This window comes from Furipterus horrens, unplaced genomic scaffold (assembly GCF_987537825.1).
Source record: "Furipterus horrens unplaced genomic scaffold, mFurHor1.1.pri manual_scaffold_8, whole genome shotgun sequence".
NCBI classification, from domain to species: Eukaryota; Metazoa; Chordata; class Mammalia; order Chiroptera; family Furipteridae; genus Furipterus; species Furipterus horrens.
The window spans coordinates 8,515,397-8,531,262 of record NW_028327178.1 but is presented as its reverse complement, the minus strand read 5'-3'; the positions used below and the strand labels follow the sequence as shown (position 1 = coordinate 8,531,262).

The 15,866-nt window shown below is 48.5% G+C and overlaps 1 protein-coding gene across 1 annotated transcript in view; it reads left to right on the top strand.

The window, feature by feature from the left end:
* Nucleotides 1–13,296, top strand: part of TNFRSF11A (TNF receptor superfamily member 11a) — a 50,475-nt gene extending 37,179 nt beyond the window's left edge. Inside the window, exons 8-10 of the mRNA XM_090285420.1 lie at nucleotides 796–848; nucleotides 2,137–2,908; nucleotides 12,779–13,296. Of these exons, the coding sequence (XP_090141546.1) occupies nucleotides 796–848; nucleotides 2,137–2,908; nucleotides 12,779–13,083 (1,130 nt within the window). The 3' untranslated portion in view covers nucleotides 13,084–13,296. The remainder of the gene's footprint in view (nucleotides 1–795; nucleotides 849–2,136; nucleotides 2,909–12,778) is intronic.
* Nucleotides 13,297–15,866: the final 2,570 nt, after the last annotated feature.

The following is a 15,866-nucleotide window of genomic DNA, read 5'->3' as shown; positions in this document are numbered from 1 at the left end:
AAGGAAACCGAGGCTCAGAGAATTAAATAAACCAGGCAAGGTCACATCATAGGTATCATCAGCTGTCATTATGATGTGATTATCTTCCAGTGGAGAATTGACAACCATGAATTCAACATTAAAATTCACTGGCGATGGGATAAAATTTTATCTTTGTATGATATAATTTCATAGATTTTTTAAAATTCATGGATTTGACTTACGTTTCATCACTTCCATTTAAGAAAGATATAATTTGTATATGCCACAGAACACGGTCTTCCTTTTTCTGAGAAGCAACAGAGCATAGTTGAAAAAGATCCGGGGCCTGTGGGAATACAGTGAGGTCTGCTGCAGCCTTCCAGTATGCACCTGACTTTTCTTGTACATATATTTGAGCTAGTTCACTGGAGAGTCTGTCCCCTAGACCCATGTCATCTTCATTCCCGTGTGATGCCCAGCATAGTCGCTGGCAGTCAAAGAAAAATTGTTAAGGGATCGAGAAGGTCTGTCGTCCTAACAGCAGCTCCGACACCCTCAAGTGTGCCTGTATTCGGTGGAACATTAGTGGATCATATTTTGCGTCACATGGATCAGAAGGTTCTGTTTCTGATGGGACGAGGAGGAGTAAGATGTCTTTATAGTCTTTAGATTGGCCCATTTTCTTTTGAAGGTTTTCATTCTCAGGAACTTTTACTGAAAGACATGCAGAAGGTTATGTTGAAAGAGAATATTGAACTGACATAGTGGTCAGTGATATTGAATTAGAAACAGGAAATAATAATCCAAAGACCTTACCTTGCTTTGTTTTTCTAGCCAATTTGTGGCGCTGGGTCAATGAGGCATGCGGCCGCCTACGTGGAAATAAGGTAAATTTAAAATACTCCTGGGAGTACTTTTCACCCTCAGGCTCAGATGTTGTCAGTCAAATATTGAAGCCCCTTGTGTAAGCGGTTCTTCCTTGAGGGTGTGGGACCCCAAATCCCAGGGCTGATCCCCTCAGAAAGACCCAAAGCCCAGACCAGGTTGCATCCTAAATGCTGTTCCGTTTGTATTGCATTCCGTCTGTCACCTCTGTGCACGAATATTGATCACACTCTCTGTTAGTGCCGATCTTGCTGTTAGTGCCGATCTTGGTCACCTGGTACAGATCCCTGGAAGGGAAGCGCTTCCATTCCCCTTTACCTTGTAATCGGTCTGGTAACTATTAACTTTGATATACTCTCACAATTATAAGAAGCAGGGGAATAGCGCAAAGAGCCCCCACATACGCTGTTCTCATGTCTGCCAGCTGCTCACACGTTGTCACATTGCTTTCCTGTTTGCTCTCTCTCCTTACGTGCGTCTTTGGGGATGTACGTCTTGTCTTCTTGAACCGTTTCAGAGTGAATGGCAGACATGTGCCTCAATACCCTTAAATGTGTCATTGTGAATTTCTTATGAACAAGGACCTTCACTTACATAACCAGGGTTCACTTATCAAAATCAAGAAGTTCAATAGTGGTACAATACTATTATCTAGTCCACGTTTGATATTAAAATTTCACTCGTTATCCCACTAGGTCCTTTAGATCTGTCTTCTTAGGTGTAAAAATATTTACATTTTAAACCCCGAGCTCATACCGATTTCTCCAGCTCCCATCCCGCAGCACATTCTGACTTTCCTTGTTCCGTATGTGAATCGTCCTCTCCCCAACAGTGGGAAACCTGCCTCCTCTTATTCTCACTGTGTTTACTCATTTGCTAAATTCCAGAATACAGAGAAAGCAGTTTCAGAATTACTACCTCCACCACCGCAAGAAACAAAACCTCCTCACTAGAGCTCAGTGTTTGTTTAGAGTTTTTTAAATGCAGATGGAGAGTCTGTAGTCAAACTTGAGTGTCGTGAGGTTGTTTGGGTTGGCTCTTGCCCTTGGGCCCCTGTGAACAGGTTCTTCATGGGAATGGCATGAGAGGCCTTCGGTTCTGGCTGCTTTCTCTGTTGGGTTCTTCCCCGCTCTGGAATTGTAAATGACACCAAGTGCTGTCTGGTGAGTGTTCCATCTGGTCTTCCGGGTGGAAATAAGGACCACACACACCATTTTCATCAGCATGCGTCTAGCAGACCCACGTTCTAAAGTCGGGATGCTAACGCCGCTGCCCCCGACTGTCGCCCAGCAGGAGGCCCCTGGCAACAATTGCAGCAGCGCTGCTACGGAAACCTCCAGCCCGCGCGACCTTTGTGAGGGCGTCTTACTGCTGACCCTGGAAGAGAAGATATTCTCTGAAGACATGTGCTGCCCGGACGGAGGCGGGGGCTGCGGGGGGCTGTGTGCGGGCGGTGGAACCTGCGCACGTGCTGAAGATGCCGGGAGGCTCACCTTGGTCAGCGAGACGGAGGGGGACCCCTTCCAGCAGATTCCCATGGAGGACGAGTACGTGGACCGGCCCCCCGAGACCCCAGGCTCTTTACTATCCCTCCCTCCGCCTGGGAGCAGGTCCGCACCCCCTTTCCCTGAGCCGCTGGAGGTCGGGGAGAACGACAGCCTCAGCCAGTGCTTCACTGGGGCAGAGAGCCCCGCGGATCCGGAAAGCTGCCCCGTGGCCGAGCCCGCGTGCGGGACGGATTGGATTCCCCTGTCCTGCGAAAAGTACTTGCAGAAAGAAGTGGAGGGCGGCAGCTGTCCCCAGTGGGCAGCCTCCAGCTTGGCCGATGGCTGCGCAGGCTGCGGGAACCCTCCTGGAGAGGGCGGGGAGCCCCTTCCGGCTGCCCCCCGGAGCGGACGCTTGCCCCAGTGCGCCTATGGCGCAAGCCTCGCGCCCGAAGGAGCCAGGGACGACGCAGAGCCCGGAGGCCAGCCCGGGGGTGGGGCTGACGGCGGGCCTGCCAGCTCCGGCAGGGGAGGCCCTGGGTCTGGAGGCCCCTCCAGCGACCAGCCACCTGCCTCTGGTAAGTGACTCTGTTGGTCTCTCCCTGCAGTTTTGGGGCAGGTGCCACGGGCCATTTAGGGAAAAGCGATGCTAAAGGTGGGAAACATTAATCTCGGGCATCCTTTCCAGCCAAGCCTCTTGGCGGCATGGATTACAATTCAGTCCCCACGTTGGGTCTGTGGATTGTGCCCAACTGTTCTGTGACTTGATCCTCTGTCCCTGGGGCTGTCCCTTCGTTTACACATGTCCTTTTCCTGCTCAGGCCTCTCATGATGCAGTTAGACCTCAAAGCCCAGCACTGACCCCTGAAGACAAAGTTAGCACTGACCTTGGGACTGGCCGCCATCTGCACATGCCCTCAGATTTCTCGTTGGTTTTTTGTTTTGGTTTTGTTGTTTGTTTTTTAAGCAACGTAGGCCTCAAACCATCCCCCAGGAAAGCTCTTATAAATTTCAGGAGAGCAAAACAAAATGGTTTAGTTAACCTTCCATTATTTAATATTTATTGAGAGTAGCTTGTTGGTTCTATACAAAGTTAAGGAGGCAGGCAAGGGTCCTTTGAAGCGTCATGTGGGCAGGCCCTTCTGTAACCACTGCATGTGATATGCTTTTGGCCCCAAGGATCATTTTATAATTAAAGATCATAAAAGATTTATCACTGCACCACCTATTGAGCATGAATAGCCCACCAATTATAATATTAAAACTTTTGGGGGGAGGATAAAACACCCTCTGTCTTTTCATGTAGTTACAAGGAACTGGGCTTCCTCTGGCTCGTGTGTTTGTGGAGGTGAGATGGGGGTGGTCAGGGACCTCTGAGAATTCTCTGAAAGCTATAGACACTCTCCAGAAAAATGAATATATGGATATATACTATTTAAGAGTTTCCCAGAATCCTCTCTCTCCCCATCGTACCCTAAAAATTCCATCCATGGGCCACCTTTACGCTGGGACACTTCTCTTTTTCGTTCCTGCCCATTTATATACTACAGGCAGTGCTAACAGCGGGTCTTTGAATTATTTCATAACCCTGGGAGCTCGATCCCAGCCCTGAACACAGAGACGTCTGCTTCTTGCCGATGAGGGCTCTTGGCTTATCCGGTAGAACTCTGTAGTTGAGTGTTTCCTAGGCTTTGTGGTTTTGCTACAACTGCATACATTCGCAGGGGCATGAACTCTGTAATAGCAGTTCTTAGTCAGACCCAGCAGAGGAGATATTTATGTCTGGGGCTGTGTTTCAAAGAACTGATGTGTTTTTCCTTTAGAACACCTCAATATTTTCTTTTGAAGATTTTAAGGAATTTCCATTACTAACAGTTTAGCTCTATTGTTCTGTTTCGTTTTAGCACTGACTTTTCTCCCCACTGGTTGTGGAGACACACAGAACACTATGTTGGTGGGCGGGATGGGCGGGGGAACTGAGGAAGAGGGGAGGCAGAAGCTCCATGTGGCAGAGGCCACATCTTGATACCAATGCCAGGGACAGACAGGGTTTTCAACTGGTGACGCCAGGAAGGTGACGTTGGCCACTGTGTGAAAATCATTAGCCATTCCTGGAAGAGCAGTGTTAGCCACATTTAAGGAGATTTTTTTTTCGTTAGTGTCATGAAACCAGAAGCCAGATCTGTGCTCTCCCTTGATGTAAAGAGTTAAAACAGTGTGCCCTTGTCTGGTCTTCATGATCTTTTTATTTCTCCAGCTCTAAACACCTAGGCCTGGAGGAAAGGGAAAGAAAAAGTGTATCATCAACTAAGGAGTGTTAATTTGCAAAAAGTTTACATTGCTTTTTCTGTCCTGTCTGGTGCTCAGCCATGCAAAACATCCACAGAGATCCTGCCTGCAGATGCCAGCAAGCCGGCCAAGTTCATTTTTTCCTGAGAAGCAGCAGCAGCCAGATTGATTTTGGAGGCTCTTCCTTCCATAATGACTTCTCTACATGAACAGGCCTTCTGCTTTCTGGTCAAAATAGCACTCTCTCATTATTTCTTTATTTTTTTTTAACTTTCATAATTTATGTTCTATAAAATGGGTGAAAGTGGGTGAGCTTGGGGTCTAATCCTATTTGACCTTCTAAAAGCCACTGTGCTTTCAGGCCTTGACATGGCATTTTTAATGGGGTGTTGGATTTTTATGTGTGGGTGTTTTAAAAACTTTAAATGAAGTGGTTTCTAGAGAAATGACAATGACTAGTCACTTCCTTGGGAGAGAAGGGCATCTCCTTTGCACCCACACTCTTTCGAGGATGATGCTTTTTCAGAGAGCTCTGTTACAAGTCTGCCCTTTAACAATAATGCCCAGTGTCAAGGTTGTGTTAGCACTGTTATAACTCTTATTAAAGACCAGTGAGAATTATTAGCAAAGACCAATGACAGGAGAAAACATACTTTGGGTTATGTCTTACATAACCATGTCTTAAATTTGCATCTTATATCATTAACCTTTTGACGTGACTATGGTTACCTTGGTTACAAGCCCTTTCGCCTGGAGTTTGGATAATTCTCATGATATCTAGAAAATTATTTCATGTCAAAGAAAAATCAGCTTATAATGAATGTGTCTAGTGTTGGCCAGTGGCTTGCTTTTGGCTCCTGAAATCACTTAGTTGGCTCAGCCACTTCTGAACTGGAGACAGTTGTTTATTTACAGGGCCCCCAATGATTCTTCATGAACACCAGCTACATATTTGTTTTTCCTACAAGTCTTTATTGAGGGTCCACTGAGCCATGGGGACTTGGAAAAGCTTGGGAAACCAGTAGGGATTGAGGTCAGGGAATGGACATCACAAAAAAAATCAGTAGTTTGAGAAGACAAAGCCCCCCACGGCCCGCCTCTCTCTAACCTTTGGTCTGTTGTTCCTCTTCACCCACTCACCCACCCACGCCTTGGCCAACGTCAGCCCCTTTTAGCAGGAATGGTTCTGTTTCCACATTGTCCCCTTTCCCAGAGCATGCAGTCCCTCCTGTCCTTCAAGTCCCAGCTCAAATGCTACTTCCTGAACCAGGGATGGCAGGCATGCTGCTGTGTGGCCACCGTCCCCTTCTGTGCCCTTGGCAGCCCTTCACGATTCGTCCTGGGGTCTTTCTCCCCAAGCCTGGCACCCTCTCATCCTTATCAACAACCCATCTCTTGGGAACCACAAGCCATCAAAGGAGCTACCGTGACCTTTGCGACACCTGATCTTGTCTCTCCCAGGGTGTCACGGTCACTGTGTGCTAGTGAATAAGTGTTCATAAGTGCAGGCATTCACTCCTCCAGTCGTCAATAACTGGAGAAACAGAGGCCAGAGCTCCCTGCTTGTCTCCTCACTCACTTTCAGCTCCCCACTTCCTCAGTCTGGTCTGGGGAGCGCGGGACCGAGTGGGGAGTAGAAGGACTGGCACTGGTATCCTGGGCACACCTGCATGTCCTGGGTAGAGGATGCAGAGACCCAGGTGGCACAGGTCCAAGACCAGTGCCTGGCGGCCAAGAGCACCGGAGGCTGGCGGACACGTGCCTGGCCCCTACATCCCCTGCGTGCAGTCTCCCATCCCTGGGTCTCACTTTTTCTTGAAGTGACTATTCTTGACCATCCATTTCCATCCTCAGAGGGCCGATAAAGATTTTCCTACTCCAGTATTCTTCCCTTTTCTTCCCCTCCTCTCAAGTGACAGACAGTCCCCCTCTTTCTTCCGTCTCTCTCCTGTTGGAACACTGCCCAACAGCTTGTGGGTCACTTTCAGCCAAGTATTGTAAGGGCTCACTGATTCCACCAACTCAACACATTTTATAATTTACCTGTTCGGTAATAATATTGAGCGTTCATTGATATTCAAAGTCAGTGTTTTGAAATATATGAAAAATTGGCCCACTGCATACTTTAATTCAGTTCTGCGTGCCTTCTCCTTGTTCTGATGGGGCTCATCTGGGAAGGGGGTCATTCATAAACCCCTGGAAGTAAATTTCAAGCATGGTTCGGAATGGAACTCTTAAATCCTGCTGCCCTTCCCTCATCATCCTACACCTGTTCCTTCCAAACGCCTGAACCAGAGCTTGCATTTCCACAGAAAGGGAACTCACACGGTGAGCATATGGGTGAACTACAAAAGCAGTTCTTAAGAAATCCCGAAAGCACCCAGCACAGCCTGGGGAGTTGGAGCATATTTGTGTATATTTTTAGTTCTCTTCCTTGGAAGACTATCTAAATGAGAGTTGGGTGGTCTTATTTGCTAGAGTTCTTGTGATTTAATATTCATACATTATGCATTTTAAACAACACAGTAAGCTTCTGAGAAGAGGAGTGTGCATTCCCTTGCTGAAGATGTAACTTCTGTCGGGGCTTCAGTTCTTAAAATGAAGCTGCTTCTCTCTGCCTGATAAGCAGAGATTCCTGGCACACCTGTGCAAAGCCAGGGCTCCGCTCGCTGCTCCTGAGAGGCTGCTTTATCTGCCCCTTGTTCCGTGGAACCCAACGCTGCATTTAACGTTCCCAGTTACCTGAAAGTTCTCCTCGTTAAGTCACATTAAATATTCATGTTAAGCTGACGAACACATTTTGAATGTTAGAAACTCTCCAAAATTCCTAATTTAATTAATACCCTGTCCTTCCGGCTCCCAAATGATGCTTTGGGTTCGCCTTCAGGCCTGATTCTATCAGTCGCCTTGCGTGGGGAGACGAGTAAGACTGCTGTGACATCCTGTCACCTAACTGCGGAGCCGTGACCCGAAACCATGGCTTCCCTCCCCTTCCGCCGCCGCCAGTGATCCCGATGCCGTGTGTTGGTCCCCGAGTGGCGCAGAATCTGCAGTGTGCCACCGAGGAAGGGCAAACACAGCCCCAGGAGAGCTGGCGGCTCTGCTGAGCGTGGGGCCGGGCCCAGGCCAGGCCCAGAAGGTCCCCCCGGGAAAGGCCACCAGGGCCTGCGCAGTAGGTGACAGCTGCCTTGGCCTCGGAGTCCCCTCCGCCAGCTGTCTCAGGAAGTTACTGTTTCGCTCACACCTGTTCTTTTCTGAGGAAAGCGCTTTCTTTCACATGCCTCCCAGCTCATCTGTTTCTGCAGGTGAACTAAGGTTAAAATAAATGCCTTGCAGGTGAAAGCTCTCCCAAAAAGAATAAGGGGGAGGGGCCCGGAGGAGACTGGAGGGGCTTTTGCTTTGCTTGTCTTCCTAGAGGCTCTATGGATGGACTAACTGCCTCGGGCCTCTTTAAGGCTCAGCCTCATCCTCACCATCCTTCCCTTTTCGTATTCCCCCCTTACCAGCTACCAACAAGGGAGGAGTTCCCCCCACCAGCAGACATCCTAGGGCTTCCTTGGGGCCACACATCACCTGCAGAAACCATGGCAACCACGCTGAACCTGACACACCACAGCTGCCACCTACCCAGCCACACAGCTTGCTGGCATGGCGACTGACTGATCGGCCATCCGGGGTCAGCTCGCCTAACCCTGTACAACCTTTCTGTTCTGAAAGGTAGACAGCGCATGCTAAGGAATCACTTCTTTTAAGCGAGGGACAATTGAGGACAGGGTTGTTACAGGATCAGGATATTCCCAACTCATTCTAAACTGATCTACTCCAGTGCTACTCAGCCCCCAGCCAACTTGAATGACAAGACATGAGATCGCGGGCTTTCGTGTAGAATTATATAGATGAGTGTTCAAACCAGAGATGGTCAGCAGGATGAACTACTCCTGCAAAGAAAAGAAAAGTTGGTTGGATTTCTAGTGGAAAGCCCCCTTTCTGCCTTCAAGATGTATTGAGAACCCCTAATAAGACAGGGTGGAAAGATAGCATTTACTGCTCAGTATATTTCCCACGTCTGTTTCCTTGGGATTCAAGAGCACTAACACTATCCGGGACTAGTAAGGCCATCACTGCCCCTGTTCTGGGCTGGTGGTGGTGTCTCTGTCACTATTGTCACGTAACGGGTGCTCCGTCTCTGTCCATGTAACCCACAGCCCGGCCCACACTCTGCTTGCCCTCTGTAAGGCAAACTGACCACAGCTCACAGCACCCTGGCCACTCACACCCAAGGGGTCACTCAGGTATGCCCGGGCCCTTCTGCCCCCGCCTGGTGGGCTGCCATGCTTACCAACCCCAGTCCTTAGCATGTGAGCTGACCTGTTGTAAACCAACACCTTAATGGTCACAGTCCTGGCAGAGAATGAGGTGGCTCGGCATGAATATCGGTTCTGCGAACACTGCTCAATACTTCAGGACAGTTCAGAAACGGAGTCGCTAACAATTCTTGCTGTTGAGGTTGAGGACCAAGAGACAGCAATGCAGCTTTGCAGGGATAAAACCCTTGGAGGCTTCGGCATGTAGACTGCGTGGCAATGACTTAGTTCTCGTTCCACGTGAAAGAGGACAAAACGAGAGATTGTAGGCAAGGCATTAAAGGAATAGTCGGTGCAGTCGTGGACCTTTTCTCAAAGGGCCATGCCTCAGGTCTACATCAGAAACTTGGTGTTGACAATTCTATGGCAAGTGACAGGTGGCTTGGACATCAGGGACACACATCACAGGATCCTTATTTAAAGGACACAGGTGAATAGTCTCTGCAACTCAGTGTTCTACTGAACAGTTCTTTGTCAATAGAGAAAATTAGGTTGGCAAGCACTTCCGCAATATTGAAAACATGTCCACGTTACAGGATGTTACCTCCTAAAAGTGATGCTAACTTGGGGCATCGTGGGGGGCATACCAGAGCAATATGGCCAAGAGCTGCCTGCTGCTCAGGACAGGTTACATCATGTCCAGAGCCCAGGGAAGACTGCACATAGAAGGCCCCTTGTGCAGCAATGAATAAGAATTTCAAGATGAATACTACAGAGTATTAAAGCAGTCTGGGGTCCTTCTGAGTACAGGGCCCTGTGTGACTGGACAGGTCATGTGCCTTAGAAGGTGGCTCTGCTGCCACTTATTGTTACTAGATAATCAGAATTTTTTTAAAAAGTCTAGTCTGTACCAGTTTATGACTCTCATAAAAATTGGCATGGTTGGAATGGACTTGGACATGATCAAATTATTTGAGAAGCTCATACTCTTTCAAGGTAACTTGTTTTACATCCTAATCATCAGGAATTTGGAGGTTTTGTTTCTATCTTTTCCCCAATGTGCCCCCTCCCAAATAATACTCTTGATCCAATCTGTGAATCAAAGGATTCTGAAATGTTTAAATACATCGCTTAGACAAAGGGTTGAGTTCCATTTGGGAAAAAAATAGAAAACAAGAACATAGATCCTGTAGGATATATCAAAGATATTGTCTGCCATGAGGCGGTGGCACGGCCTGACATGCTTAAGGTGAAAAAATATAACACAAAATTTTGATGCGCAAGATGGTAAAAGCATGACTTTTTCCCTGAGCTCAGACAAACTGAAAATTCTGACAAAGAATAAGATCAACAACGGTGGATTCGTGACGATGACCTGTTGGAAAGTAAAATTTTAAATGATGGAGAAATCACATGTAGCATGACATAAACAGATGAGTCTCCATAGGAAGAGGACAAAGGAGAGGTGGGATTGAATTACCAAACCCACACCAGTCACACAGTGGCTAGGATGGCCTCTGTGTAGTTTCATTCCAGATTGAAGAACAACAGGACCAGAAGGCCGGGACGTTGTAATAATTAAAAACGAGAAGAAGTAAGCTGTGAGATGCTTATGTCTAAGCAACTGAGAATCACTGGTTTTATTACAGAGACAAGGTATATTTTAAATGAGATTAGAATGTCTATAGCATATGCATGTTTGGGGTTTCTCAGTTTGCCGTTTTATGTTAATGAACTAGTGGTCCCTTAACCAGGGAGATTTCTCTGTTACCCACCCCGTCTGCTGCTGTTATGGCAGTCCCTGTAACAGCCCTGATCAGGAGTTGCCGGGTTACTTGAAGAGTCATTTACAAGTTCCTATCTGAACCACTTTTTCACTTTGAAACATATTACATGCTAGGATAGGGCCATATGTATTGGTTGATTATAGCTTCCTGAGCCTTTATTTACATTAACAATGCCACCTTAACTCCCAGTTTCTGCTTCTTTGGTGTGGAAAGAGAAGTTACAGGCATTTGCAAAACAAATTTGAGTGCAAAGTTCTCTGGGACTTTTCATGTTTCGTTTCGTTTTGTTTTGTCGGCAGCTGCCTTGCGCGCACCGCCCCACCAGTTCAGCGGTTTGTGGATACATTCTTTCATTTTGCTTTAGCCTCTCACTTTTCATTAGACTTCCTCATGAGTTCAACTGGTGAAAACGTACTCGAGAACTAACTTGGTAACTGGTAGCAGCAGAAAGACACAGACATGCTAGAGAGCACAGCCCTAGCTTGGAGTTCAGTGTATGTTATGATCACTCGTTAGTCTGTTCTAGAGGTAACGGAGAACATGGATCAATGTGGCTAGTTGGTGAATGGAAATACTAGCTGGCCTCCCCCGTTTTGCTTGGGGGTTTATTGGGCAAATAAATCCTCTCCACTACCCATCTTGGAATGCACCCCATATAACTGCCTAAAGAAGAAATAGCATGAGTCACAAATCTGCCCATGTGACTTTCAGTTTGCTGCTCACATTTGAAATCCCTGCATTTTCATGGGCTACTGGGCCTCAGTCCCGGCTCCTCTGCAGGTGATCTGGGTGAGGGGAAAGCTCCCCAAAGGAATATCCTGTGCGCCGTTGGTATTTTAGATCATCCAAAACACATCTTCCAAATCTGGAGAGGCGCGCTTCGTGTGGCGTGGTGATGGAAACAATTTTATTTGTGTAAATTTTTATTAAGTTTTGTCACAATGGAGAAGAAAAAAAGATGAGGATGTTCATAGCGAGGAACTGCTTTGATGTTCACCTGCCATGGTCAGCAGAGGTTCCGTTTGTGATGCTGAGTGTCAGGAGCACTTCTGCGTCTGCTTGGTTTGTGGTCTTTATTTTCAGTTTTTGCCTGGGACACTTGCAGAGCATCCGTCTTTAAAATAAAGAATAATTAGAGGTAGCGGATTTCCTAGCATTTGTTGAACTTCCTGTTCGTTTTCTGAAAGGCTAAATCTAGTTACCAACAAAGAAGTCATGATAGAAACCCCTAGGGACAGAACATTCCTCAGGGTTCAGAAGGAAAGAGTGATTTATAGGACTGATTTTTTCCCCCCATTTTAGTCTTCTGAATCAGGCCAGGGTCTTCTCCTCTGCTTCTTATACCAAGGAAGCTTTTCCTCCTGCTTCTCACAGTCTCTTTCTTCTCTCTCTCTCTCTCCCCTCCCCTCCCCAGGAGTTAAATAAATAATGTTAAGGAAGGTAATTGATTAACCTCTACTAAATGCTGAGCCTGGGTGCCCCCTCCAGGGCTGAGCTTTTAGGGACCTCCAGGGAAGGTGGGAGGCATAAAGGCACCCAGGTGACAGGGGCCTCAGGTGTGAGGTTGGTCAGAGAGGAGGCTGGGCTGAGGCAGGCTCTGGGGTCCTAATAGGCGGCAACCTCCTTCGCTCCAGCCTTCCCCTCCCTGCCTGATGCTTAGGACCATAGCTGGGCCACTGGCTGTTGGCTGCCGCGGGGTCACACCTGGCCGCACGCACCCTTCTGTGGAATCTTGTCTGCTATACTACATTATCGGGCGCTCCTGCCATTGCTCCCGGGGTCCCATGTGGCAAATGACAAGACCTGAGCGAGGCCCGTTGGCTCATCACCCCTCGTCTTCTCCCTTCTCTCCCCCACCCCCCATTCTTCCTGGACTGCAGTTAGGCCTGGGACTAGGAGGACGGATGGGGGACCTCCTGGGTGTGCCCGATGCATTAGGAGACGTGTGGGTGAGGAGGGGCCCCCATCGCCCCTCTATTCCTTGGGAAACTTCCCTCTCACAAGACCCAGTTCTCACCACGAATCGATGACTCACCCCCTGCGTGTTCTCTCTTCCTCTCCGCCTTAGGAAATGTGACTGGAAACAGTAACTCCACGTTTATTTCCAGCGGGCAGGTGATGAATTTCAAAGGCGACATCATCGTGGTCTACGTCAGTCAGAACTCCCAGGAGGGCCCGGCGGGGCCCGGCGGCGGCGCAGAGGAGCCGGTGGGCCACCCGGTGCAGGAGGAGAGCCCGCCGTGCTGTGACTCGTTCGCGGGGCTCGGGCCGCGCTTCCCGGACGCGTGCAGCGCTCCGGAGCCCGACAAGGCCTCGCGGCCGGTGCAGGAGCAGGGGGAGGCCGAGGCCCGCGCGCCCGGGGCGCAGCGCTGAGCGCCCGGGACCCGCCGTGGCTCTCGGCGCCCCTCGGATCCAGGATGCCATCGGGCGGGCCGCGACTTCCCGGCCATCAGCCCAGCCTCTGCGCGCAGAACAGGGGCCACGTACCTGCCTGGCGACGCGGGCCACGTGCGCCCGAGCACCCGCGCCTGGGCGGGACGGGACGGGGCGCGGCCCGGATCTGCGCCTTCGCGGCTCCATTCGGTACACCTGACACTCCGCCTACTGTGCTCTTCGTGGAATCGGGGACTTTCTAAGAACTCAAATGTGTCATCACCACTCACTGACATCCAGTCGCATATCAAGTAACGACTCAGGTACACGTTGCTCTGTTCGGTCGCTCCACTTTTTACTCCCTTGGTGCCCCCCCCCCCCCCCATTATTTCATCTATAGTTCGTCTCTTCATGGCCTCTGTTTTTATGGCGGTCCTGTCCTAGCTGGTCTATGTATTTTCCCTCCTACACTTAGATTTCACTTTCTCTTGTAACATTTTTCTTGACCGAACCTCCCCCCCTCCCCCACACACTTTTTTACTATTTAAGGATTTTTCTTGAATTCTCCCAAGGGTGATGGTTTCTCCATATTGTCTGTTGCTCCCCTTCTCGGAAGCAGTTGCCTGTGCTTAGGTAGTGGGGGGGGGGCAGTCTGTGAGCACTTTGGGGAACAGGCTAGGGAGACTCGGGGGACAAGTGGAGAGACTTTCAGTTTTTGAAGGCATTTCTGTGTTCCCATTTTTCTAAAAGGAAGGAAAAGGGAAACCTTTCTTCCTCTGAATGTTTTTACATTTTTGTCAACTGTTAGGCAGAACTAAGTTGCAGCGTCTGTGTCCCGTCCCCTCCTCACTGTCCCCAGATGTTCTCCCCCCGCCCCCCGCACTGTCCCCCAATGTTCCTCCCTGGGGTGAACTGATTTACCCCTCCAGCAGAGGCCACCGGGTACTTCGGTAAAGAAATCGCTAGAAACGCGGGTAGCTGCAGCGTGGCACCCTTTCCTTGCTGCCTCTCAGGGGAAGGTTTGGGACAGGAATAGGCTCCGGGGAAAGCCAGCACACGGAGTGAAAAGAAGGTGCCTGGGAAGTTCAAGAAAGAAAGAATAAAGTGGAAAGGTTAATATACCCTTTCGTTCTCTGGATAAGAGTGGCATAAATGTGTTGGGGCCACGGGCCCTCTTTTCTTCCTAAATGACCACACATCTGTAACTGAGCCTCGCAGAAGCAGAAAACATCGCGTTATCTGCCAGAGCACTGAAATGAAAAGTCAAATCCTCCTGTTGGGAGCTGAAGCAAACTTATCCTAGAAGCGCTTTCCTCTCAGCCTCAGGGAGGGCACGTACCGATTGCAAGGGGTCACCTGGGTTGTTCCATCTACCGTGGTCAGTGAGAATTTGGTCTCAAATACTGAAGAAAAGTTAAAATTCCTAAAATTAGTTTTGCAGGGCTGGTAGGTTTTAAAGGTGCTCACTGTCCCCACTCTGAGGGCCACACAGGCTCAGCTGAAGGGAGTGCCCGCTGGTCACTGGTTTCTCCCTGCTGGTTGCTGTCCTCTTGGAAATGCTGCAATCATAGCAGTTAATTATGTTTTCATGGAGAAGCAGAGGGTGGCTTTATAATGTATGGGGGTCTTTCGCTGACATAAAAAAAAATTGCCAGAAATAAAAGCATTGCCAGGATGATCGGTTGGTGGGAATTTACTGTTTGTTCTGCCCGTTTAGTTAACATTTTTCCAAAGAGATGTTGTAAACATAGAAGAAACTATTATACCTATAGAGATGGGATATATTAAAGTATAGTTTACACAGCAGAATGCTGAGCTAAAAACCCAAGTTTCTACTGTCACTGTCATGTCACTGATACTACGTTCCATGACTCATAATAATGTTTGACATTGTCCCTACCCAGAGAGAGCAAAAGGATGAGCTCCTTACAAAAAGGTGCTAAACAAACAATCTACTCTCAGAAAAAGGTAGTATTCTTATTCTTTCCCACACTGACCCTACTAATTCTATATTGACCCAAAGACAGTTAATGATAGGAAATGTATAGCAACTATAGGTCTGGATCTGTGTACTATAGAGATGTATGTGACCAATGTAATGGCATGAAATGAGGGCAATAATGAAAGCTTGTTTGGGGGGATGTGATCAAGAAGTTATTAAATGTATATTTGACCATAAAAGAATGTTTTTCATGGTTTGCTGAAATAGGGTCCTTTGTAGAACAATGATCTGTCTTGTTCCCGATCTTTGTGGTGTTAAATGTTGGTTATATTGTGTCTTATTGGTGGAACCCTTGACAGCAGAGTTGGGACAGAACATGACTTGCTTGCCTTGATGATATATCTGCTGCTGATCTCATAAAAATATATTTTTTCAAGCATAGAGTGGAAAAGGGAATGGAGTCCAATAGTTCCTACCCATATTTAAGTCAATTACCAGGAGAAGGAGAAAGTCAGTTTTTCTCTTCACCTGTAAGTGCAAAGAGCACTTTGAATGTGCTGTGCTGGAACCTTCCTATATGGTCAGGGAGAGAGGACTCTTGGCTGTGAAACAAACCACCCAAGACGTAGTGGCTTAAAGCACTCACGTTTTTTTTAACTCGCAAGTCTGGATTGGCCCAGCTTGGCTGGCTCCTCAGGCCTGGGTCAGCCCCGCTGGGCTTGCTCCCATGTGTGGTCTGCAGGCTGGCTGGGGGTTGGCTGGTCCTCTCCACATAGAGCCACGTCCCCCCAGCAGGTTGGTCTGGCCTTGCGTGGATGGTGGGGGCAGGGTTCCGAGACAG